General features: G+C 42.5%; 2 protein-coding genes across 2 annotated transcripts; one reads left to right on the forward strand and one right to left on the reverse strand.

Annotated features, from left to right (window-relative positions):
* The first annotated feature begins 2,932 nt into the window (after window positions 1–2,932).
* On the forward strand, window positions 2,933–19,108 carry LOC133638364 (serine/threonine-protein phosphatase 2B catalytic subunit beta isoform-like). Its single transcript, XM_062030898.1, has 14 exons — window positions 2,933–3,434; window positions 3,612–3,809; window positions 3,902–4,026; window positions 7,575–7,686; window positions 7,762–7,907; window positions 9,671–9,810; window positions 13,702–13,779; window positions 15,873–15,967; window positions 16,204–16,329; window positions 16,398–16,475; window positions 16,537–16,621; window positions 16,693–16,790; window positions 18,731–18,757; window positions 18,827–19,108. The coding sequence occupies exons 1-14, from the start codon at window positions 3,383–3,385 to the stop codon at window positions 18,976–18,978; spliced, it is 1,512 nt and encodes a 503-aa protein (XP_061886882.1). The 5' UTR covers window positions 2,933–3,382; the 3' UTR covers window positions 18,979–19,108.
* On the reverse strand, window positions 19,104–23,863 carry hsdl2 (hydroxysteroid dehydrogenase like 2). The gene is made up of 10 exons (XM_062030899.1): window positions 23,741–23,863; window positions 20,724–20,887; window positions 20,560–20,658; window positions 20,390–20,504; window positions 20,220–20,323; window positions 20,062–20,160; window positions 19,798–19,992; window positions 19,650–19,721; window positions 19,450–19,596; window positions 19,104–19,379 (listed from the first exon to the last, which is right to left on the reverse strand). Exons 1-10 carry the CDS (start codon window positions 23,755–23,757, stop codon window positions 19,135–19,137), a joined length of 1,257 nt encoding a protein of 418 aa, XP_061886883.1. The 5' UTR covers window positions 23,758–23,863; the 3' UTR covers window positions 19,104–19,134.
* Window positions 23,864–24,266: the final 403 nt, after the last annotated feature.

Below are 24,266 nucleotides of genomic sequence, written 5' to 3' on the forward strand. Positions count from 1 at the left end.
GGGGGGGCGCCACCTAAAATCTTGCCTAGGGCGCCAGATTGGTTAGGGCCGGGCCTGGACCTCGGCAACAAGAGGTCAAAGTTGGCCTTTTTGGGCGTGGCATCGAGCGTCCTGTAGGTGGCAGCAAACGACTCTTCCTGGTCTGACGCGAGGGCGCCCTCTGCTGGCGAATACTACACCTTGTCTGAGAAACCTTAATATTGAAGATGTTCATTTCTGACAAGAAAAATGTTCCAACAAATATATGAGGGCAGTTTTAGTGAAATAATATTTTCCGGGGGCAATATATCCTGAAGGAGTTTACAAAAGTTGAGCTAAGGAAAATAAGGACAAGATATATTACATACCCAGTTCTTCCCAAAATTAAATAATACAATTTAAAATGATTAATGGAATATACCCTTGAAAGGATTTTTTTGAAACTTAAATGGAACATGGAGGTTGATGGCTGTTATATCTGTGGAGCTGTAGAGGATGTCAATCATCTGTTTGTGGAATGTGAGAGTGTACATGTGTTTTGGGAGGAGATCAGAGATTGGCTGAGGAACAAGAGTGTGGAGATGTCCCCATTATCTGTAGAAGACATCACATTTGGTTCAACACTCTCTTCCTCTAACAACCAAAAAGCTGTGAAAACGATGATGCTGTGTTCCAAAATTAAATTATTTACTGAAATTGTGTGAGCCTGAGGCTTTGCACTTTGTTTGTTATATATATATATATATATATATATATATATATATATATATATATATATATATATATATATATATATATATATATATATATATATATATATATATATATATATATATATATATATATATATATATATATATATATATATATATTTTTTGTTTTGTTTTGTTTTGTTGTTGTTTGCATTATATTTGAGTTACTTTGAGTTTACAACCCCCTGGCGCTGTTTTGTAAGACATCACATTTGGTATTTTTGTAAATGACTGTAACATAGAAATGTTTGTCAACATTATTATGTTCCAGGCAATATCATTTCTACATAAATGTTGATTTATGAATGTAAGGCCTACATTTTCTAATTGGCTTAATGGGTTACAATTATCAATCAAATCTTGGAGAATGATTAAGAGTACAAAAGCGCTTAAATTGATATCCTTGTTAAAAATATTTAAAGTGATTTAGGTAGCCCTTTTTGTCTTTTTGTATCTGTATTATTACTCTATCTGTATTTGCTGTTGTTTTCTTTCCTTGATGTTGAAAGGGCCTTGACTTTTTAGTGTGAATTATAAATAAATGTTTGTTGTTCAATAAAAAATAAGTAATAACCATGTTTAGTTTGCTAAATTCCAAACATTTTACATGCTTTTGTCTTATCTTCTCCAAAATATAATAGTAATTGATTTAGACCCAAGTGTGTGAATGTTGTCTGTCTATCTGTGTTGGCCCTGTGATGAGGTGGCGACTTGTCCAGGGTGTACCCCGCCTTCCGCCAGAATGCAGCTGAGATAGGCTCCAGCACACCCCGCGATCCCAAAAAAAGGGACAAGTGGTAGAAAATGGATGGATGGATGGATGTCGATTTATGAGCGTAAGGCCTACATTTTCTAATTGGCTTAATGGTTTACAATTATCAATCAAATCTTGGAGAATTATTAAGAGTACAAAAGCCTTTAAATTGATATCCTTGTTAAAAACATTTATAGTGATTTAAATAGCCCTTTTTGTCTTATTTTAGTGTTATTACTCTATCTGCATTTGCTTTTGTTTTCTTTCCTTGATGTTGAAAGGGCCTTGACTTTTGTGTGAATTATAAATAAATGTTTGTTGTTCATCCATCCATCCATCTTCTTCCGCTTATCCGAGGTCGGGTCGCGGGGGCGGCAGCCTAAGCAGGGAAGCCCTGACTTCCCTCTCCCCAGCCACTTCGTCCAGCTCTTCCGGGGGGATCCCGAGGCGTTCCCAGGCCAGCCGGGAGACATAGTCTTCCCACATAAAGGCAAGGAAAAACTCACAACCCAGTGGGATGACAATGAGAATGACTATGAGAATCCTTGGAGAGGACCGCAGATGTGGGTAACCTTCCCCCCCCCCCCCCCCCCTCTAGGGGAGACTGGATGCAATGGACGTCAAGTGGGTTTAGCATAATAGTGTGAGAGTCCAGTCCATAGTGGATCCAACATAATAGTGAGAGTCCAGTCCATAGTGGATCTAACATAATAGTGAGAGTCCAGTCCATAGTGGATCTAACATAATAGTGAGAGTCCAGTCCATAGTGGATCTAACATAATAGTGAGAGTCCAGTCCATAGTGGATCTAACATAATAGTGTGAGAGTCCAGTCCATAGTGGATCTAACATAATAGTGAGAGTCCAGTCCATAGTGGATCTAACGTAATAGTGAGAGTCCAGTCCATAGTGGATCTAACATAATAGTGTGAGAGTCCAGTCCATAGTGGATCTAACATAATAGTGAGAGTCCAGTCCATAGTGGATCTAACATAATAGTGAGAGTCCAGTCCATAGTGGATCTAACATAATAGTGTGAGAGTCCAGTCCATAGTGGATCTAACATAATAGTGAGAGTCCAGTCCATAGTGGGGCCAGCAGGAGACCATCCCGAGTGGAGACGGGTCAGAGATGTCCCCAACTGATGCACAGGCGAGCGGTCCACCCCGGGTCCCGACTCTGGACAGCCAGCACTTCATTCATGGCCATTGGACCTGTGCCCCCCCCCCCCCCCCCCCCTTAAATGCTTCTACTGAGGTAGCATCTCTAACTGTTACTGGTTGTTGTTCAATTAAAATAATAATAATAATAATAATAACCATGTTTAGGTGGCTGAATTTCCAACATTTTACATGTGTCTGTCTTATCTTCTCCAAAATAAAATAATTGATAAAAAAAAAAATCAATTATTTTGGCGGAAGTGACGAAGCACAGGCCGCCATGTTGGAGGAGGACTCCATTACCCACAAACTCCCGCCAGAGTCCTGCTTGGAGGAAATCCGCTTTAGTGTAGATTATTGTAATCCGACAGAAGGACGACACATCGGATCAGGACGCAGCGGCCGAGCTCAGTGGTGTGGAAAAACGAACACGACTAAATGGATCAGGGCGGGAAAGAAACTTGACTAAATGGATCAGGGCGGAAAAGCTGGTCAATGCGCCCCGCTGAGCCAGCAACGCTACTCTGCCAGGAGAAAGTAATAGATTACATTTGGCCGTGCCCCCTGCCCCCTCACCGTACACCTGACCGCCTGTTTTGCTCCACTTTGCTCGGTTCGGTTCGCAAAGTGGTCCGAGACCGCGCAGCTAGCTACTAGCTAGCAGCCACTAGCTAGCGCGGATAGCTAGTTAGCTAGCCTGGAGTTATTTCGCGTGTTGGGGTCCAAACATCAGCCAACATGTCGACGAAAGACCACAACAAAGTGTCCACCACTGAACGGCCCGTAAAAGGTGAGTCCGGTTCTATATGGGTAAAGCCGGCAGTAGCTGGCAGGCCGCCAGGTAAATAGTGCGTGGGTGCGTGTGAGGGAGTTTGGCGGCTTAGACGGGGAAAGAAGATCAACTTGTTAAAAACTGCCGTCTTGGAAGCCGAGCACGTTGTGACGTCATTGAGGCGTGTCGTTGCAGCGGTGCCCTATCCGCCGGGGACGCGTCTGACGGTGGACGACTTGTACGTGGACGGCAGGCCGAGCGTGGAGGTCCTCAAGGCTCACCTGGTGAAGGAGGGTCGTCTGGCGGAGGAGGCGGCGCTGCGAGTCATCAACGAGGGCGCCGCCATCCTTCGCCAGGAGAAGTGCATGCTGGAGGTGGAGGCGCCTGTCACAGGTGAGGTTGCATCTTTACCCCCGCGGGCGGTCACGGGCACGCTCTTACGTCGTCGTGTGTGTGTGTGTGTGTGTGTGTGTGTGTGTGTGCAGTCTGCGGCGACGTGCACGGTCAGTTCTTCGACCTGATGAAGCTCTTCGAAGTGGGCGGATCTCCCAGCAGCACCCGCTACCTGTTCCTGGGAGACTACGTGGACCGAGGCTACTTCAGTATCGAGGTATAGTCCCCGCTCGCACTTCCTCTGGAGCGCAGACGTAATAGCGGCGGCGGGGGGGTTGATGGGGTGTCAGAGTAAAACAACTTGCACTGAGCCTAGTCTATAAAATCCGCTACACCTCCCTGATACCGAAGTACATGTCAAACTACTTCCTTAATGGCCGCCATAACCACAACACCAGGGGGAGCTCCACTAACCACGTTAAACCCAGATTCTGATCTAACAAAGGTCTTAACCCATTCTCTTTCTATGCCACATCAATATGGAAGGCACTCCCAACAGGTGTAAAAGAAAGGGAAACTCTATCCTCCTTCAAAACCCCAATAAAAGTTCACCTCCAGGCAACTTCAACCCTAAACTAACACCCTCCCCGGATTGTTAATAATCAAATGTAGATACTTTTTCTTATGCTTTCTGATCTCTCTCTCTCTATGTCCACTACTTGCTGTACATATCCTACCAAGTCAGACCTACACTCTTTCAATGTCCATTTCTCTGTTCTCAATTGTTGATGACTGAAGTGATGATAACAACCAAACCTAAACCCCCCCATCCCCCCCCTCCACATCCCACACCCCGGATTGTAAATAATGTAAATAATTCAATGTATATACCCTGATGATTATCTTGTGTGATGACTGTATTATGATGATAGTATATATCTGTATTAGGGCTGCAACAACTAATCGATTAAAATCGATTATCAAAATAGTTGGCGATTAATTTAGTCATCGATTCGTTGGAACTATGCTATGCGCATGCGCGGAGGCTTTTTATTTTATTAATTTTTTTGGTAATTTTTTTTGTTTTTGTTTTATAAACCTTTATTTATAAACTGCAACATTTATAAACAGCTGAGAAACAATAATCAAAATAAGTACAAAAACAGTACAAAACAGCGCCAGGGCGGCGCTGAGGCTACGTCTCATGAGGTGGCGTAAGCTAGCCAATGATGTGTCATGTGCAGCTCACGTGACGACGGCGTCTCCTTTGCTGGAAACATTCGAAAAATGGCGCAGGAAAACACTACCGATAGTTTAGCGGAGAAACATCTTGAGGTTATTGAGAAAAGTGTACGACCTAAGTCGTCAAAAGTGTGGGAACACTTCACTTTAAAGACTTCAAAGAAGACCGTTTCCTGCAAAATGGCACGGAAGTACAACATTGCTTCAGGAGCACCTGAAGAAGGAAACATGTTGGAGCCATGGATGAAGTGGCAACAGGCATTCATGAGTTCAGCTTTTTTGTGAGTAACGTTAACGTTATGCCTTTGTTGCAACGCGGGGCTGATAATGTGTCTCCGGCACTTTTGACTCCGTTTTGAGAGAGAAAACGCACGGTTACCAATTTCGAAATAAACATAAGGGACAGAAATATCTCAGGTTGGTTTCATAATGGATCAATGTAGCCGGGCCGATAAAGCTATATAAATCTATTTATATTTGAGTGACGCTTTAGTATAACTAAACGTTATGAAGGTGCTGGAATAGTTCATGCTATTATTCAGAGGCAGCCTAAAATGAATCCTATATTATTCACAACAGAAACGTGTACAATATCTGATTCAGTTCTGATCTGATGAGTTACATTTCTGTGTTATTATTGGTGTATGCTGCACCCCCAATGTCCAGAACATGGTGCCAGTATGCTGTTTTTTCCTATAAAATACTGGAAAGGATAGAAATGTAGTTTGTCTCTTTTATCCGATTATTAATCGAAGTAATAATCGACAGATTAATCGATTATCAAATTAATCGTTAGTTGCAGCCCTAATCTGTATCATGAATTGATTAACGTGGACCCCGACTTAAACAAGTTGAAGAACTTATTGGGGTGTTACCATTTAGTGGTCAATTGTACGGAATATTTTACTTCACTGTGCAACCTACTAATAAAAGTCTCAATCAATCAAGTCATAAAAATGGGGATCCCACAGTAGATTTTTTGGTTCCCACTTTTTTGTATACGTTTTGAAAACAAATGATAAATGCATGCATTATCCTGTTATATCTCACATTCTATATTGTGTTTTGGAAAAAGGTTGTCTTAAACGTTACTTAATTCATCAAAAAAAAATTATACAAGATAAAACAAATGTTTATGCTAGAGATGTCCGATAAATGCTTTAAAATGTAATATTGGAAATTATCGGTATCGGTTTCAAAAAGTAAAATTAATGACTTTTTTTTAAAAACGCCGCTGTACGGAGCGGTACATATCCGGTAAAACACGGACGTTGGGCATACTTGCCAACCCTCCCGATTTTCCCGGGAGATTCCCGGATTTCAGTGCCCCTCCCGAAAATAATCCGGCGCAACCATTCTCCCGAATTTCTCCCGATTTCCACCCGGACAACATTATTGGGGGCGTGCCTTAAAGGCACTGCCTTTAACGTCCTCTACAACCTGTCGTCACGTCCGCTTTTCCTCCATACAAACAGCGTGCCGGCCCAGTCACATAATATATACGGCTTTTACACACACACAAGTGAATGCAACACATACTTGGTCAACAGCCATACAGGTCACACTGTGGGTGGCCGTGTAAACAACTTTAACACTGTTATAAATATGCGCCACACTGTGAACCCACACCAAACAAGAATGACAAACACATTTTGGGAGAACATCCGCACCGTAACACAACATAAACACGACAGAACAAATACCCCTTGCAGCACTAACTCTTCCGGGACACTACAATATACACCCCCCCCCCCCCCCCCCATATCTCCCAAATTCGGAGGTCTCAAGGTTGGCAAGTATGCTCTAGTATACTCTGGACTGAAGCTGTGTGCCTTCATTGTTTTTGTAGCTGTTGTTTTGAGGCATGTTTAAAAAAAATAATGCACTTTGTGAAAGTCAAAGTATAGTATTTCCCATAGTTGTAACGGGTATCAGGATTATCTCAGGGAGAGCATGTCTGAAATTCCAAGCTGTTTTGAGGCATGTTAAAAAAAATAATACACTTTGTGACTTCTATAATAAATATGGCAGTGCCATGTTGGCATTTTTTGTCCATAACTGGAGTTGAAGTTGTTCTCTTATTTTGGAAAAACTTGTTTTTGATTGATTGATTGAAACTTGTATTAGTAGATTGCACAGTACAGTACATATTCCGTACAATTGACCACTAAATGGTAACACCCCAATAAGTTTTTCAACTTGTTTAAGTCGGGGTCCACGTTAATCAATTCATGGTAAAGTTACTTTGTTTAATGCATCCAGCGGGGCATCACAACAAAATTAGGCATAATAATGTGTTAATTCCACGACTGTATATATCGGTATCGGTTGATATCGGAATCGGTAATTAAGAGTTGGACAATATCGGATATCGGCAAAAAAGCCATTATCGGACATCTCTAGTTTATGCATATGTGAATGTATTCAGTTATAAACATTCGTTCACTTTCTTCTTTCCTTCGTGGATCTAAACTTTACCGCTGCCGCTATTTCCTTCTATATTTTTATTGTAATATTTTCAGAATGTGTTTTCTTGTATTTTTGGCCAAAGTAAGACAAAGAAAACAATCCGTGTCCCAACAGTGCGTCCTCTTCCTGTGGGCTTTGAAGATCAACCACCCCGACACGCTCTTCCTGCTGCGGGGGAACCACGAGTGTCGCCACCTGACCGAGTACTTCACCTTCAAGCAAGAGTGTGAGTCTACCTGCACATGTGGGCGCACCTGTACCTGACCGCCCTCACTCTGTGTGTGTACGTGTGTGTGTTTAGGCAAAATCAAGTACTCCGAGCGCGTGTACGACGCGTGCATGGAGGCGTTTGACTGCCTCCCGCTGGCGGCGCTTCTCAACCATCAGTTCCTGTGCCTGCACGGGGGTCTGAGTCCCGAGGTCACATGTCTGGACGACATCCGCAAGGTCTCCTGACCCTCAAATTCCACCGTTTGCGTTGTGGCTGTGGAGACAATACGATTCCTCTGGAGTCAGGAAGTTCGACACATTATTTTATTTAGCCTTTATTTAACCAGGTAAAATCCCATTGAGATCAAAGATCTCTTTTCCAAGGGAGACCTGGCCAAGAGGGCAGCAGCAGGTTACATTAAAAACAGTAAACAACACATAAAATGTCAAATTTACAACATTAAAACTTGCTCACATAGTGAATTTGCAAACAGCTAAAATTATACACAAAGCAAACTATAACCTGCTACCCAAGAATATACAACAATTCTTCTAAAAAAAGAGAAGTATAATCTTAGAGAAAAATGTAATTTAAAACATTTGTATGCACGTACAACACTTAAGACCTTCAGTATATCAGTATGTGGAATTAAATGATGGAATGGAGTAGGGCTGCAACAACTAATCGATTAAAATTGATTATAAAAATAGTTGCCGATTAATTTAGTCATCGATTCGTTGGATCTATGCTATGCGCATGCGCAGAGGCTTTTTTTTTTTAAAATAAACCTTTATTTATAAACTGCAACATGTACAAACAGCTGAGAAACAATAATCAAAATAAGTATGGTGCCAGTATGCTGTTTTTTTTCCAATAAAATACTGGAAAGGATAGAAATGTAGTTTGCCTCTTTTATCCGATTATTAATCGATTAATCGAAGTAATAATCGACAGATTAATCGATTATCAAATTAATCGTTAGTTGCAGCCCTAGAATGGAGTAAGCAAAGACATCGAACAACGTACTAATATGATCCACTTCAAGAAACTCTTCAAACTTAAAGTGTTTACAAAGAACAAAGAAGAAGAACCATGATAAACATTCTGAATTTATTTCATCCATCCATCCGCTCATTTTGTCAAAATAATATTAATCATCTCACCATATGAAATATAACTTACTTCACAGAGTATTATTTATTTATTTTTATTGTGATTACTTATGGAGTATATTGTGATTAATTGAGAATCAAATCAAATCAACTTTATTTATAAAGCACATTTAAAATTTACCACAGGGGTAGCCAAAGTGCTGTACAATGGGCAGGTTAAAAATAATACGAGAACCGAGCAAACACAACACAAACAGAACACGATAAAAAATAAATAAATAAAATATAAAAACATAAAAACAGGTTCACAGCAGGTGTATTATGGGGCGCCATTGCAGGATGGGTATCACTCAGTGTTAAAAGCCATGGAATAAAAGTATGTTTTTAAGAGAGATTTAAAAACAGGAAGAGAGGAGGCTTGTCTAACACTAAGAGGTAGGTCGTTCCAGAGCTTGGGAGCAGCAGCGGCGAAAGCTCTGTCACCTCTAAGCTTCAGCCTTGTGTCCGGGACCGTCAGTAGCAGCTGATCGGCTGATCTTAGGGATCGGGTGGGGCAGTAAGGCTGAAGGAGGTCGGAGAGATATGTTGGCGCGAGGTTGTTTAGACATTTTAAAAATAAAAATAAAAATAAATAAAAGGAGAACAGGAAGTGAACAAAAGTTTTAGCAACTGTTATGTAAAAGAAAAGGGCACATAAAATGAATCGGGTTGATTTTTCAGAATAAAACGCTCAGTGTCTGATGATAGTCCCTTGCTCTGTAGTGGACCACGAAGCACGGATCACAGTCGCAACGCAAATGCACTCGGTGGAATTTAGTGTTATTTCCTGCTGCCCTTTGAACTTTCCACCTTGCTGACAAGGTGTGTGTGTGTGTGTGTGCGCGCAGTTGGAGCGCTTTAAGGAGCCGCCGGCCTTCGGGCCCATGTGTGACCTGCTGTGGTCGGACCCGGCCGAGGACTACGGGGCAGAGAAGAACCAGGAGCACTTCAGTCACAACAGCGTCAGGGGATGCTCCTACTTCTACAGGTAATGCCCGCAATGGCGCCAACGCTGGCCATCACTCACTGTACTCATGGGCATGGCCGTTTTGAAGAGTCGGGGGGGCCCCCTACGTCGCATCCTGTTTACATCCTGTTCACACGAGCGCGGCCATTTCGAAGAGCTTTTACACGCTCGTAGCAGTTCTGCAGTAGGGATGATGTTCGAAAACCGGTCCTCCCGATTGTTCGATAAGAAAAGAACCGATTCCATGGATTCAAATCCATTTTTGAGAAACGGTTCCCGGTATCGAAGCCACTATAGTAAAGAAAAAGATTTGGTTCTTTATTCGAATCCCGTGTCACAGGAAATGTCCTGTGGCACGTCACAGGAAATGACGTAGCTCAGTCGTTGGGCGGCAGATACAGAAGCAGCAACAACAATGGCCCGGAAAAAACGCTCCAAGGCATAGCTTCACTTTACTAAGAAATACGACGAGCCGATACAACTATCTGCAATTATTGCCAGGCTTCGCTTTCCTGTAAGGGGAGCAGTACAACAGACATGTTGAAACATGTTCAGGCCGCACATAACCTGAAGGTTAGAGAAAGGTGTCGTGGAGAAACAGCGGCAGAGATGACGAAGCACGCCCCTCTTCCTCTGCTTCAACCTGCAGTCCCAGTGATAGTGCCGATGAGTAACTAACGTTAACTGTTGCCGGTTAATTTCCATATCTGCTCACTTGTAGCCTTTAGGCTAAAATAACGTTACCTCTTATGTCAACCAGGACTGCAGTAATGTTAGCTAGAGCAGTGTTTTTCAACCTTTTTTGAGCCAAGGCACATTTTTTTGCGTTGAAAAAATGCGGAGGCACACCACCAGCAGAAATCATTAAAAACGAAACTCAGTTGACAGTAAAAAGTCGTTGTCGCAATTGTTGGATATGACTTTAAAGCATAACCAAGCATCACTATAGCTCTTGTCTCAAAGTAGGTGTACTGTCACCACCTGCCACATCACGCCGTGACTTTTGACTTTTTTGCTGTTTTCCTGTGTGTAGTGTTTTAGTTCTTGTCTTGCGCTCCTATTTTGGTGGCTTTTTCTCTTTTTTTGTTATTTTCCTGTAGCAGTTTCATGTCTTCCTAAGCGATATTTCCCGCATCTTTTTTGTTTTTTATCCTTCTTCGTGGGGACATTGTTGATTGTCATGTCACGTTCTGATGTACATTGTGGACGCCATCTTTGCTCCACAGTAAGTCTTTGCTGTCGTCCAGCATTCTGTTTTTGTTTACTTTGTAGCCAGTTCAGTTTTAGTTTTGTTTTGCATAGCCTTTCCTAAGCTTCAATGCCTTTTCTTAGGGGCACTTACCTTTTGTTTATTTTTTGTTTAAGCATTAAATACCTTTTTACCTGCACGCTGCCTCCCGCTGTTTCCGACATCTACAAAGCAAGTAGCTGCCACCTACTGATATGGAAGAGTATTACATGGTTACTCTGCCGAGCTCTAGACTGCACAGACACTGAACAACAACAACACATCATTTGCAGACTAGAATTACTGGTTTGCAAAAAATATTTTTTACCCCAAATAGGGGAAATTAGATCATCTCCCACGGCACACCAGATTGTATCTCACGGCACACTGAACTAGACTAACGTTACCTAAGCATAGTCAGTGTCTGATAACGTTAACGGTATCTTGTAGCCTACACCACTCCAGAGTTTGCAGGTCTGTCTAATAAACTAGTGCTTGCAAGATGTGAATTAAGATAATGTTAACGTTATCCTATTTCAGGAGCGTTAAGCCATTTGCCATAGCGAGGTATAACGCCAAGCGCAGCGAGATGAGTGAGGAGGAGAGTAACAACAATACTCGCAAGCTAACGAGAATGATGGTGAAAAATCTCCCCACAGCTGCGGTCCCCTCCAAGGTTTCTCATTGTCATCCCATTGGGTTGAGTTTTTTCTTGCCCTGATGTGGGATCTGAGCCGAGGATGTCGTTGTGGCTTGTGCAGCCCTTTGAGACACTCGTGATTTAGGGCTATATAAGTAAACATTGATTGATTGATGATGAAACATTATAATGATAAACTGCCATAAAATTTCAGGCGATGAGTAATACTGTTTAAATTTTTAATTCCCGAAAAAACTTCATTTATTTATACATTTTAGGCAACACTGCTTGCTTCCTGGAAATTGAAGAGCCAGCGCATGCGCACTAGAGCCATTAGGCTCGAGGAAGCAAGGCAGCGACTACACAGACTTTGCTTTGAAAATGTTCCCTCTGATTAAATAGAGCTGATCGCTTCGTTTCACTTCATTTCACTCGCTTCTACTTCCGTGGAGTCTCTGTTTGCTTTTAAGAGCGCAATGCTGTAGGAGGAGAAAAATATTTGATGTTTCATTTTGAAAGTGCAACTAGTGGCTGGGACAGAGTTACCATGCAGCAGGCGATGTGTCGGGAACGTTGCCACCACTTGTATATAAAGTCTGTAGTTTGTTTACTGGGATGCTCACTCGTCCTTTAACTGCTAACTTTGTTAGTGTTCCAATAACGTAAATACTAGTTCCAATGTTTTGTCATCTCATCCAATTGAACACGGGCCAAGTTGTCAGTGAGGCACAAGGATTGTGTATTCGATGTGAGAGGCATCACTCCTGTTTATTTTTGTTGGCTAAACTGTTGCACTGAACCATGAGGAGGTTTTGTTAAAGAACAAAGCTTGTTTATTGGACTTTATTTTCATTAGCCAGACTGCTTTGTGTTAAGTAAACACCATGTTCTTTTTACATTACTTGTGTTTTTTCATTAAAAACCATTCATAGCATTTTGTTAATGTTTTATTGTGTAAAGTTCATTCCTATACAACATATTTCTGCTCAATGGATCTGTCCCGATGACACATTAGTACTACAACAACAATTACTACAACAGTCACACAACTACTACTACAGCAGTCACACGACTACTACTACTGTAGAGGAATGATTGACAACAATTGAGTGAGGTGTTTTTAAGCAGCACTAGCAAAATGCATTGAACAGGACACGTCTCTGCAGCACCTTGTAGTTCCAGTCACAGCTAACAGGTCTCTCCCTCCGTCATGTCACCTGGCTACAGGTGCTGAACTTTTAAAGGCACACACTCATGCTCTCTATACGGTACGACTTAAAAACGACAACGTACACCCGACAGAAAACCCTGTCACAAAACGAATCGTGGATTTTGTGAACCGTTCTTTTATTTAATGAATCAGTTGCATGTTATTTTTCCTCTGTGGTACAAATTAAAGTAACACATCCAACTACATTTTTTTGGGGGCCACATTTTCACCAGTTGAATACCCCAAGGACCAGGGGACTGGACTATTGGTCTTATTTTGTGTATCCCCCCCCCCAAAAAAAGTTATTTATTTATTTGTTTTGTCTGCAAAAATGTGAGCCTCTCACACATTTTTTGAACTGAACACTAAAGATGTTGCACAAATGACCACTGACTGCATGTGAAATTAGGAAGTTTACAGCAACACCTTACTTGCATAACTCGCATTACCAAAAAACTGCCAAAAAGGAGAAGACTTAAAGACTCCCAAGTCTGGACCCAAAGTCAAACTGTCAATGCAGGAAACAGCAGCACTATACTGGTTTTAGGAATTGGCTGCAAAAATGTTTGTCTCCAAAGTTTGGAACCGGACCGGTATGGTGTCATTCCTGGACCGGATTTGGCCCATGGGCTGCCAGTTATATAGCACTGCAGTCAAATCTGAAATTTATTTTCACACCTTCTAAATAGTTTGAGCTCTAATCTATGAACAAACGACATGAAATATATATGGTTGTCCAGTAGCTGACGTACAGGAATGCAGACGTAGGTGACACCCTGCAGGGGGCGTAACCTCACCTTGATGTTTGATGTCAGTGGAATGTTTGTGTTGCAGCTACGCAGCTGTGTGCGACTTCCTAATGAACAACAACCTGCTGTCAATCATACGAGCACACGAGGCCCAGGATGCAGGGTGAGGATGATTATGATGATTGTGGCCACCAATTCACCTCTGTGTGTGTGTGTGTGTGTGTGTGTGTGTGTGTGTGTGTGTGTGTGTGTGTGTGTGTGTGTGTGTGTGTGTGTGTGTGTGTGTGTGTGTGTGTGTGTGTGTGTGTGTGTGTGTGTGTGTGTGTGTGTGTGTGTGTGTGTGTGTGTGTGTGTTTGTTGTATTTCCACCCTTCTTGAGACATCAACAAAGAAAAGTAGCTTCCATATGAGGAGGTGTGAACAAGTGAGGACATAAATCATGGTCCCAATATGGAAAAGCATCGCATCTAATAGAGAATGTCTCATTTGCACCCCTGTGGTGAAATCTATCAAAAAGGAGGGATTTTTCAAATTGACTGTGTGTCGCTTTTAAAAGTGCTCCCCCTCTGGCCAACATATGTAATGACAAGTGTGTGTAAAAATTTGAAGTGCTCACTCTGTGGCTAACATATGAAATAACAAGTGTGTGTGACAATTTGAAGTGCTCCCCCTCTGGCCAACATATGTAATAACATATGTGTGTAAAAATTTGAAGTGCTCACCCTGTGGCTAACATATGAAATAACAAGTGTGTGTAAAAATTTGAAGTGCTCCCCCTCTGGTCAACATATGAAATAACAAGTGTGTGTAAACATTTGAAGTCCTCCCCCTCTGGTCAACATATGTAATAAGAGTGTGGAAGAAATTGAAATGCGCCCCCATTGGCCAAAATTAATAAAATAAATATGTATATAGAGACATACTGTAATAACTTGAAGTAAATAATGAAAATTAAAAACCAAATACAAACAAAAAAAATCAAAATTGACTAAAAGCTTACCTTTTTTATATTTGCATAGTATGTATATGTTGTTAATGTTGTAAATACAAATCTTTATATACCGTATTTCCTTGAATTGGCGACGGGAAATATAGTATTCGCATGCCTCGAATTACAGCCGGGTCAAACTCGTTTCGCAAAATAATTAGCGCATGCTTGGCACTTCCGCCGGGTCAAATATGAGTCATTAAATGACTCCCGCCTCCTGGTGGTAGAGGGCGCTAGTGATCCTTCTTGCGACTGCTGGTACTGCAGAAGAGTGCTGCAGAAGAAGACAACCGGCAGCAAGAGTGCGCAGCCATTGTTTGCTTGGACTTTTACCATGGAGGATTACATATCTAAAATAAAACTGTTTTCTAAACTGGACTTTCAATCGAAGCAGGAGGTAATACTTCAAAGGAAGAGCTCCATCGAGACAGAGAGACTTTTAAAACTGAAGAAAGATAAGTAAGACTTCTATATCGATGCTTTTCTTCAAAAGGAGCTAGCATGGACTCATTTATACCTAAAGGTAAGACAATAATAACATTTTTTTAATTAAATGTGCTTTTCATGATAAGGTAAGCGCCGGAGTGAGAAGAGGTTTTAAAATAATTAGCGCATGCTTGGCCATCCCGCAGGCTTCTGGTAAGCGCCGGAGTGACAGGAGGTTTTAAATTAATTAGCGCCTCTGCGGCTATTCAAGGAAATACGGTATCTAGAAAGGGTGGTCTTAAAGAGGTAGGCTTTTTTTTTTTTTGGTCACAGGTCTCAAGAAGGTGACAATACAAGAATGTGTGTGTGTGTGTGTGTGTGTGTGTGTGTGTGTGTGTGTGTGTGTGTGTGTGTGTGTGTGTGTGTGTGTGTGTGTGTGTGTGTGTGTGTGTGTGTGTGTGTGTGTGTGTGTGTGTGTGTGTGTGTGTGTGTGTGTGTGTGTGAAAGGGAAACCTTTTAAAATGATAGTCAGATCCATTCTGAAGATGCCTAAGTGATTTTTAAGCTTTGGCCCATAAAACATGTTTACTGGTTAGTTTGAGTGTGAGACATTTGCACAGCAGCCCCCTCCTCGGGCTGTAGCTGGTACTGCACTCGCTGCTCTGCTCACACTTCTTCCGCGTATAGTTAATCACTTCCACCTGGTCCCCATAATCGAAGGTGGTTTGTTTTTTTAAATGGCCCTCAGTAGTCACGTACACATTTGCGTGAATTATGCAAAATGATTTAAATGTGGTCCCCATGAACCATTTTAACTCTTTACACCCGTGTGTATGTGTCAGGTACCGCATGTACAGGAAGAGTGAGACAACAGGTTTCCCGTCCCTCATCACCATCTTCTCAGCACCAAACTACTTGGATGTATACAACAACAAAGGTAGTCTCCATGGCGACGGCACATTCCAGGACGACGATGAAGAAGAGTGTGTGTGTGTGTGTGTGTGTGTGTGTGTGTGTGTGTGTGTGTGTGTGTGTGTGTGTGTGTGTGTGTGTGTGTGTGTGTGTGTGTGTGTGTGTGTGTGTGTGTGTGTGTGTGTGTGTGTGTGTGTGTGTGTGTGTGTGTGTGTGTGTGTGTGTGTGTGTGTGTGTGTGTGTGTGTGTGTGTGTCCTCAGCGGCCGTGTTGAAGTACGAGAACAACGTGATGAACATTCGCCAGTTCAACTGCTCGCCGCATCCTTATTGGCTGCCCAACTTCATGGACGTGTTCACGTGGTCGCTGCCCTTCGTGGGCGAGAAAGGTAGCCCCGCCCCCCCCTCCTCCCTCTTAGCAGCGTGATCCACCCTCACACCGGTCCTGTTTCCATAGTGACGGAGATGCTGGTCAATGTGCTGAACATCTGCTCCGACGACGAGCTCATGTCTGAGGGCGACGACACGTGCGAAGGTAAACTCGCCACTCCTTCACCCGCCCGCTCCCGTAAGCTCACGCCCACTTCCCCTCGCAGAGGGCACGCCCGCCGTCAGAAAGGAAGTGATCCGAAATAAGATCCGCGCCATCGGGAAGATGGCCAGAGTCTTCTCCGTGCTCAGGTCAGGAAACTGCAAGCGAGATGTCCCATGGGAGCAGAGCTAGAACCTTTAGAAGCATTGTGTGTGTGCAGGGAGGAGAACGAGAGTGTGCTGCAGCTCAAGGGCTTGACGCCCACGGGCACTTTGCCACTTGGCGTGCTGTCAGGAGGACGCCGCACGCTGCAGAGCGGTGAGTATTTGCAGTGGCGTTACATGATGCTAGATGTTACATGGTGCTAACAAGAACCTAGATGATGTTACATGGTGCTAACAAGAACCTAGATTATGTTACATGGTGCTAACAAGAACCTAGATGATGTTACATGATGCTAACAAGAACCTAGATGATGTTACATGGTGCTAACAAGAACCTAGATGATGTTACATGGTGCCAACAAGAACCTAGATGATGTTACATGGTGCTAACAAGAACCTAGATGATGTTACATGGTGCTAACAAGAACCTAGATGATGTTACATGGTGCTAACAAGAACCTAGATGATGTTACATGGTGCCAACAAGAACCTAGATGATGTTACATGGTGCTAACAAGAACCTAGATGATGTTACATGGTGCTAACAAGAACCTAGATGATGTTACATGGTGCTAACAAGAACCTAGATGATGTTACATGGTGCTAACAAGAACCTAGATGATGTTACATGGTGCTAACAAGAACCTAGATGATGTTGCATGGTGCTAACAAGAACCTAGATGATGTTACATGATGCCAACAAGAACCTAGATGATGTTGCATGGTGCTAACAAGAACCTAGATGATGTTACATGGTGCTAACAAGAACCTAGATGATGTTACATGGTGCTAACAAGAACCTAGATGATGTTACATGGTGCTAACAAGAACCTAGATGATGTTACATGGTGCTAACAAGAACCTAGATGATGTTACATGGTGCTAACAAGAACCTAGATGATGTTACATGATGCCAACAAGAACCTAAATGATGTTGCATGGTGCTAACAAGAACCTAGATGATTTTACATAATCCATAGATTACGCTAAAACTGGACACTGACGTAATATACTAACAAGAACATAGATTACGACGTATTATGCTAACAAAAACATAGATTTTGACATATGCTAACAAGAACATAGATTACGACGTATTATACTAACAAGAACATAGATTACGACGTATTATACTAACAAGAACATAGATTACGAAGTATTATGATAACAAGAACATCGCATAATACGTCGTAATCTATGTTCTTGTTAGCATAATACGTCGTAATCTGTTCTTGTTATCATAATACGTCGTAATCTGTTCTTGTTATCATAATACGTCGTAATCTATGTTCTTGTTAGCATAATACGTCGTAATCTATGTTCTTGTTAGCATAATACGTCGTAATCTATGTTCTTGTTAGTATAATACGTCGTAATCTATGTTCTTGTTAGCATAATACGCCGTAATCTATGTTCTTGTTAGCATAATACGTCGTAATCTATGTTCTTGTTGGCATAATACGTCGTAATCTATGTTCTTGTTAGCATAATACGTCGTAATCTATGTTCTTGTTAGTATAATACGTCGTAATCTTTGTTCTTGTTAGCATAATACGTCGTAATCTATGTTCTTGTTAGCATAATACGTCGTAATCTATGTTCTTGTTAGCATAATACGTCGTAATCTATGTTCTTGTTAGCATAATATGTCGTCGTTGTTAACGTAATTATGTTCTTGTTAGCATAATACGTCATAATCTAACAAGAACATAGATTACGACGTATTATGCTAACAAGAACATAGATTACGACGTATTATGCTAACAAGAACATAGATTACGACGTATTATGCTAACAAGAACATGGATTACGACGTATTATGCTAACAAGAACATAGAAGACATTGCTTGATGCTATGAGGGCACCACATGCTAATACGCTTGATGTTACGTAATGCTAACAAGATGACAGCAACAAGTACAATGCTGTCCGTCCATTTTCTACCGCTTGTCCCTCGGAGGTGCTGGAGCCTATCCCAGCTGCACCTCACGGTAGACAATACCCACACTAACAAATAAAATAGACCCCAGAGTGGGCGGGGCTTGTACCAATGATTGACATGAACCTCTTGTCACCGCATGCGATGCCACTCAGCCACCGAGGAGGCGGAGGAAGCGCGAGGTAAGTCTCCCACTCAGCACGTTGCCACGCTGGCGGCCATGCTGACGCTCCTGGTGTGTTCCCTGCCAGCCGGGGATGACTTCAAGCCGCCGCTCAGAATCCAAAGTTTCGAGGAGGCACGAGGACTGGACCGCATTAACGAGAGGATGCCGCCCCGCCGCGACGCCCAGCTGCAGCAGCAGCCTCAGCCTCCCCTGGACGGCGACAAGAACGGCACCTAGCGCCCCTCCCCCACCCTCAGAGGAGCGGCCAGCCAGCGAGTCGCATGTCTCATCACAAACTTTTCTTTTTAGCTTGGCTGATGGTGTGGGGGCGGGCTCAGGAGGATTCATCAATAAAGAGCAAACACACTTGAAGGCTTTTATTGAGCGAGCACGTCACAGTTTGGACTTGTTCATGCGACTCATCATTTTCTCCAACTTCAGGGCCAGCGTCATGTCGCCTTTGATGCGAAGCTTCCCCGCCATGAACGCCATGGTGGGCTTCAGCTTCCCTGCAAACATCTTGCTGAAGTCTCCCGAGTCCATCGTCATGACGACGTCGGCTTTGGCGGGCGGCGGGCCCTGACCCGCGCTGCCCGAGCCGCTCTTCAAGTCCAGAAACCAAACGCCGCTGTGGTCTCCTGCACACACACACACGCTTGTCAGAGACACGCCCCCACACGTCCTTATATGGGCGAGCCTTCCCCTTACCTGACAGGTCAAACTGATAGACGGCCTGTGTAGACTTGACCACGTCCTCGCTCAGCACACTTCTGATGACCTCAAACGTGCCTTCTATTGGTCCCCCTGGAGGGGGCGTGGCCGAGGATGGCGGCACTTGGAAGGCCGGTGACGCACCTGGCGACAACACGTCAATCACACGCCACACGCCAACGCTAGCGGGCGCTTACCGTGTTGCTCCATCTGCTGGACGAGGACTTCGGGCGCTTCATCCAGGAAGAAGTCGGGCAGAAGCGGGTGACCTGTGGACCAATCAGAGCGGCGAGACGGTCACATGACAAGTGGTCATGTGACTACACGGCGAGGGAGTCACGTCACCTGGCTGCACGGCGTACTGATCAAAGTCGTGGACGCCGCGCTCTTTGAGGATGTCCTCGTCCACCAGGAAGTGACCCGTGTAGTCTTTGGGCTGAGACAGCACGGCGTAGGCCGCGTCCGCCATGATGTCCACTTTACGGCACTGTTTGCCCACGCCGTCGCCGCCCAGCATGTCCATGGCCGCCGTCTGGATGGCTATGGCGGCAAAACACGCGCTCGTCTGTCGTAGCATGTTAACGTCGGCGGCGTTGGCGTGCTACTGACCAGTTTTCGGCCACAGGGCGTTGACCGCAATTTGACCTCTGAACTCTTCCGCCATGCCCAGGACGCACATGGACATGCCATATTTGGCCATGGTGTAGGCTGGAAGCACAGGTGTCAGTGCACAGGTGCGGGGTGGGGCCCGGCGTCGCCGTGGTTACCTGTGTGGTTCTTGAACCAGACGGGGTTGAGGTTGAGGGGCGGTGACAAGTTGAGGATGTGAGGAGAAGAAGCCTTCAGCAGGTGAGGAATCACCGTCTTGGACCTGCAACACGCCGCTCGTTAAGAAGCCTCGTTAAGCAGCGCGAGCATGCCAGTGACATCATCATACGTCATGTATGTTCCTCTCAGGTTGATGCCCAGCATGAGGTCCACCTTCTTCATGGACGTATCTAAAGTTCCCGTCAGGTTGATGGCGCTGGCGTTGTTCACCAGGATGTCGATGCCTGATGATGACAGCGGTCATGATGGTCCAGTTAGTTGAAAAAAACAAAAACTCACCTCCGAATTTCTCAACCGCTTTTTTAACCGCGTTCTCAACTTGTTGTTCATCTCGGATGTCGACCACGCACGCCAGCGCTTTCCCGCCAACCTGCTCCACTGAAGGGCAAAAACACACATGTGACGTCATCGCCGCGACAACACGTCAGCCTGTCAGCGCTCACCCTCCTTGGCGGCGGTATAGATTGTTCCGGGTAGTTTCGGGTGAGGTTCGGCGGTCTTGGCGGCGATGACGATATTGGCGCCATCTCTTGCCGCCTTCAAGGCAATGGCTTTACCGATACCACGACTGGCCCCTGTGATGAACAGCGTGCGGCCAGCTAACTTCCTGTCAGTCAAACAAAAACAGGAAGCTGACGTGCTAACAATGCTACGGTAAACAATATTTACACATTTTATTAGCTAACTTCCTGTCAATAAAACAATAACAGGAAGCTGGCGTGCTAACAATGCTATGTTAAACAATATGTACACATTTAATTAGCTAACTTCCTGTCATTAAAACAAAAACAGGAAGCTGGCGTGCTAACAATGGTATGGTAAACAATATTTACACATTTTATTAACTAACTTCCTGTCAATAAAACAAAAACAGGATGCTGGCGTGCTAACAATGCTATGTTAAACAATATTTACACATTTTATTAGCTAACTTCCTGTCAGTCAAACAAAAACAGGAAGCTGACGTGCTAACAATGCTATGGTAAACAATATTTACACATTTTATTAGCTAACTTCCTGTCAATAAAACAAAAACAGGAAGCTGGCGTGCTAACAATGCTATGTTAAACAATATGTACACATTTAATTAGCTAACTTCCTGTCATTAAAACAAAAACAGGAAGCTGGCGTGCTAACAATGCTATGGTAAACAATTTTTACACATTTTATTACCTAACTTCCTGTCATTAAAACAAAAACAGGAAGCTGGCGTGCTAACAATGCTATGGTAAACAATATTTACACATTTTATTAGCTAACTTCCTGTCAATAAAACAAAAACAGGAAGCTGACGTGCTAACAATGCTATGTTAAACAATATTTACACATTTAATTAGCTAACTTCCTGTCAATCTAACAAAAACAGGAAGCTGACGTGCTAAAAATGCTCTGACAAACAATATTTACACATTTTATTAACTAACTTCCTGTCAATAAAACAAAAACAGGAAGCTGACGTGCTAACAATGCTATGGTAAACAATATTTACACATTTTATTAGCTAACTTCCTGTCAATAAAACAAACAGGAAGCTGGCGTGCTAACAATGCTATGGTAAACAATATTTACACATTTAATTAGCTAACTTCCTGTCAATAAAACAAAAACAGGAAGCTGGCGTGCTAACAATGCTATGGTAAACAATATTTACACATTTAATTAGCTAACTTCCTGTCATTAAAACAAAAACAGGAAGCTGGCGTGCTAACAATGCTATGGTAAACAATATTTACACATTTTATTAGCTAACTTCCTGTCAATAAAACAAAAACAGGAAGCTGACGTGCTAACAATGCTATGGTAAACAATATTTACACATTTTATTAGCTAACTTCCTGTCAATAAAACAAAAACAGGAAGCTGGCGTGCTAACAATGCTATGGTAAACAATATTTACACATTTTATTAGCTAACTTCCTGTCAATAAAACAAAAACAGGAAGCTGGCGTGCTAACAATGCTATGGTAAACAATATTTACACATTTTATTAGCTAACTTCCTGTCAATAAAACAAAAACAGGAAGCTGGCGTGCTAACAATGCTATGGTAAACAATATTTACACATTTAATTAGCTAACTTCCTGTCAATAAAACAAAAACAGGAAGCTGGCGTGCTAACAATGCTATGGTAAACAATATTTACACATTTAATTAGCTAACTTCCTGTCATTAAAACAAAAACAGGAAGCTGGCGTGCTAACAATGCTATGGTAAACAATATTTACACATTTTATTAGCTAACTTCCTGTCAATAAAACAAAAACAGTAAGCTGACGTGCTAACAATGCTATGGTAAACAATATTTACACATTTTATTAGCTAACTTCCTGTCAATAAAACAAAAACAGGAAGCTGACGTGCTAACAATGCTATGGTAAACAATATTTACACATTTTATTAGCTAACTTCCTGTCATTAAAACAAAAACAGGAACATTAAATAATTCAATGTGATTATCTTGTGTGATGACTATTATGATGATAGTATATATGACAGTATATATCTGTATCATGAATCAATTTAAGTGGACCCCGACTTAAACAAGTTGAAAAACTTATTCGGGTGTTACCATTTAGTGGTCAATTGTACGGAATATGTACTTCACTGTGCAACCTACTAATAAAAGTCTCAATCAATCAATCAATCAAAAGCTGGCGTGCTAACAATGCTATGGTAAACAATATTTACACATTTTATTAGCTAACTTCCTGTCAATAAAACAAAAACAGGAAGCTGGCGTGCTAACAATGCTATGTTAAACAATTTTTACACATTTTATTAGCTAACTTCCTGTCAAACAGGAAGCTGACATGCGAGCAATGCTAAATGCTTGATAAAAAAATGTTTAAACTTCCTATCAAACTAACGGTTAGCTGACATGTTAACAATGCTATGTTTAACAATATTTGATAACATTTCATTATAAAACTTCCTGTTTATTAATTAGGAAGATGACGTGCTAACAATTAATGATTGAAAATACTACTACACACATTTAATTAGCTACCTTCCTGTAACTCAAACAGGTAGCTGAAATGCTAGCAATGCTAAGTATTACTTAATACATTTAATTTGCTAACTTCCTGTCAAACAGGAAGCTGTCATGCTAACAATACAATGTTAACAATACTGAATAATACATTTGATTAGCCAGCTAGCTGATTAACGGTACTATTTAAACAATTCATTTTATCAACACAACCTTATGCAAACACGTCAATTCTTGCAAACAAGTTAAAAAATTGACCTCTTTTTAAAAATTCTAACTAATGTGACGAACCCGAAACCCCAACCTGAACTTCCATTATGGAAGCAAAGTTACTTTGTGTTGGATTCGCCGCTGTTCGTCAACCGATTTGAAATGTCTCGTTTCAGCACATAAATGTTTTTCCCCACGTCTGGTCCACACTGACGAGCTTTGGGTGCAGTTCGAGTTGTGAACGAGGACGTTAGGACTCACCCAGTGTTTGGTATCATCGTGACTTGAGCAGCAGAAGGACACTTCAATCGCCACCTTTCACCCACTGGAGCCACCGGAAGTTCCCAAACGCTCCACTTCCGGTGCTCGTCCCAGTCAAAAAAAGATAGAGGGTAAACGGATCGATCCAAATATTTATTACATCGACACCAAAGATCAGAGCGATACATGGTACTGAATGAAGTCAAAGTATGTTGATATTTTTGTTATCTTCTGTCTTTGCATGTTAATAATAATCTTGAAACATTGAAGGTGATAAGTATCGGCAGTGACAATACTGGACCTGCGTTCACTTGGTATCGGCTGGACACCAAGATGCACCGTATCACTCAGCCCGAGCCAAAGAGCCTCGAGTAGGTGAGGCAAGACGACTCTATTTACTGCACGTGTTTATTACTTTATGGAGATCATTGATTTGTTCACTTCATATAAGTGTTGGAGCAGCTGATACGGAGTGTTAGCCAATGACTTTGGCTGGGGGGCGGGACTTCCGGGGAGCGATAGGCTA

This window comes from Entelurus aequoreus, linkage group LG21, assembly GCF_033978785.1.
Source record: "Entelurus aequoreus isolate RoL-2023_Sb linkage group LG21, RoL_Eaeq_v1.1, whole genome shotgun sequence".
Taxonomy (NCBI): domain Eukaryota; kingdom Metazoa; phylum Chordata; class Actinopteri; order Syngnathiformes; family Syngnathidae; genus Entelurus; species Entelurus aequoreus.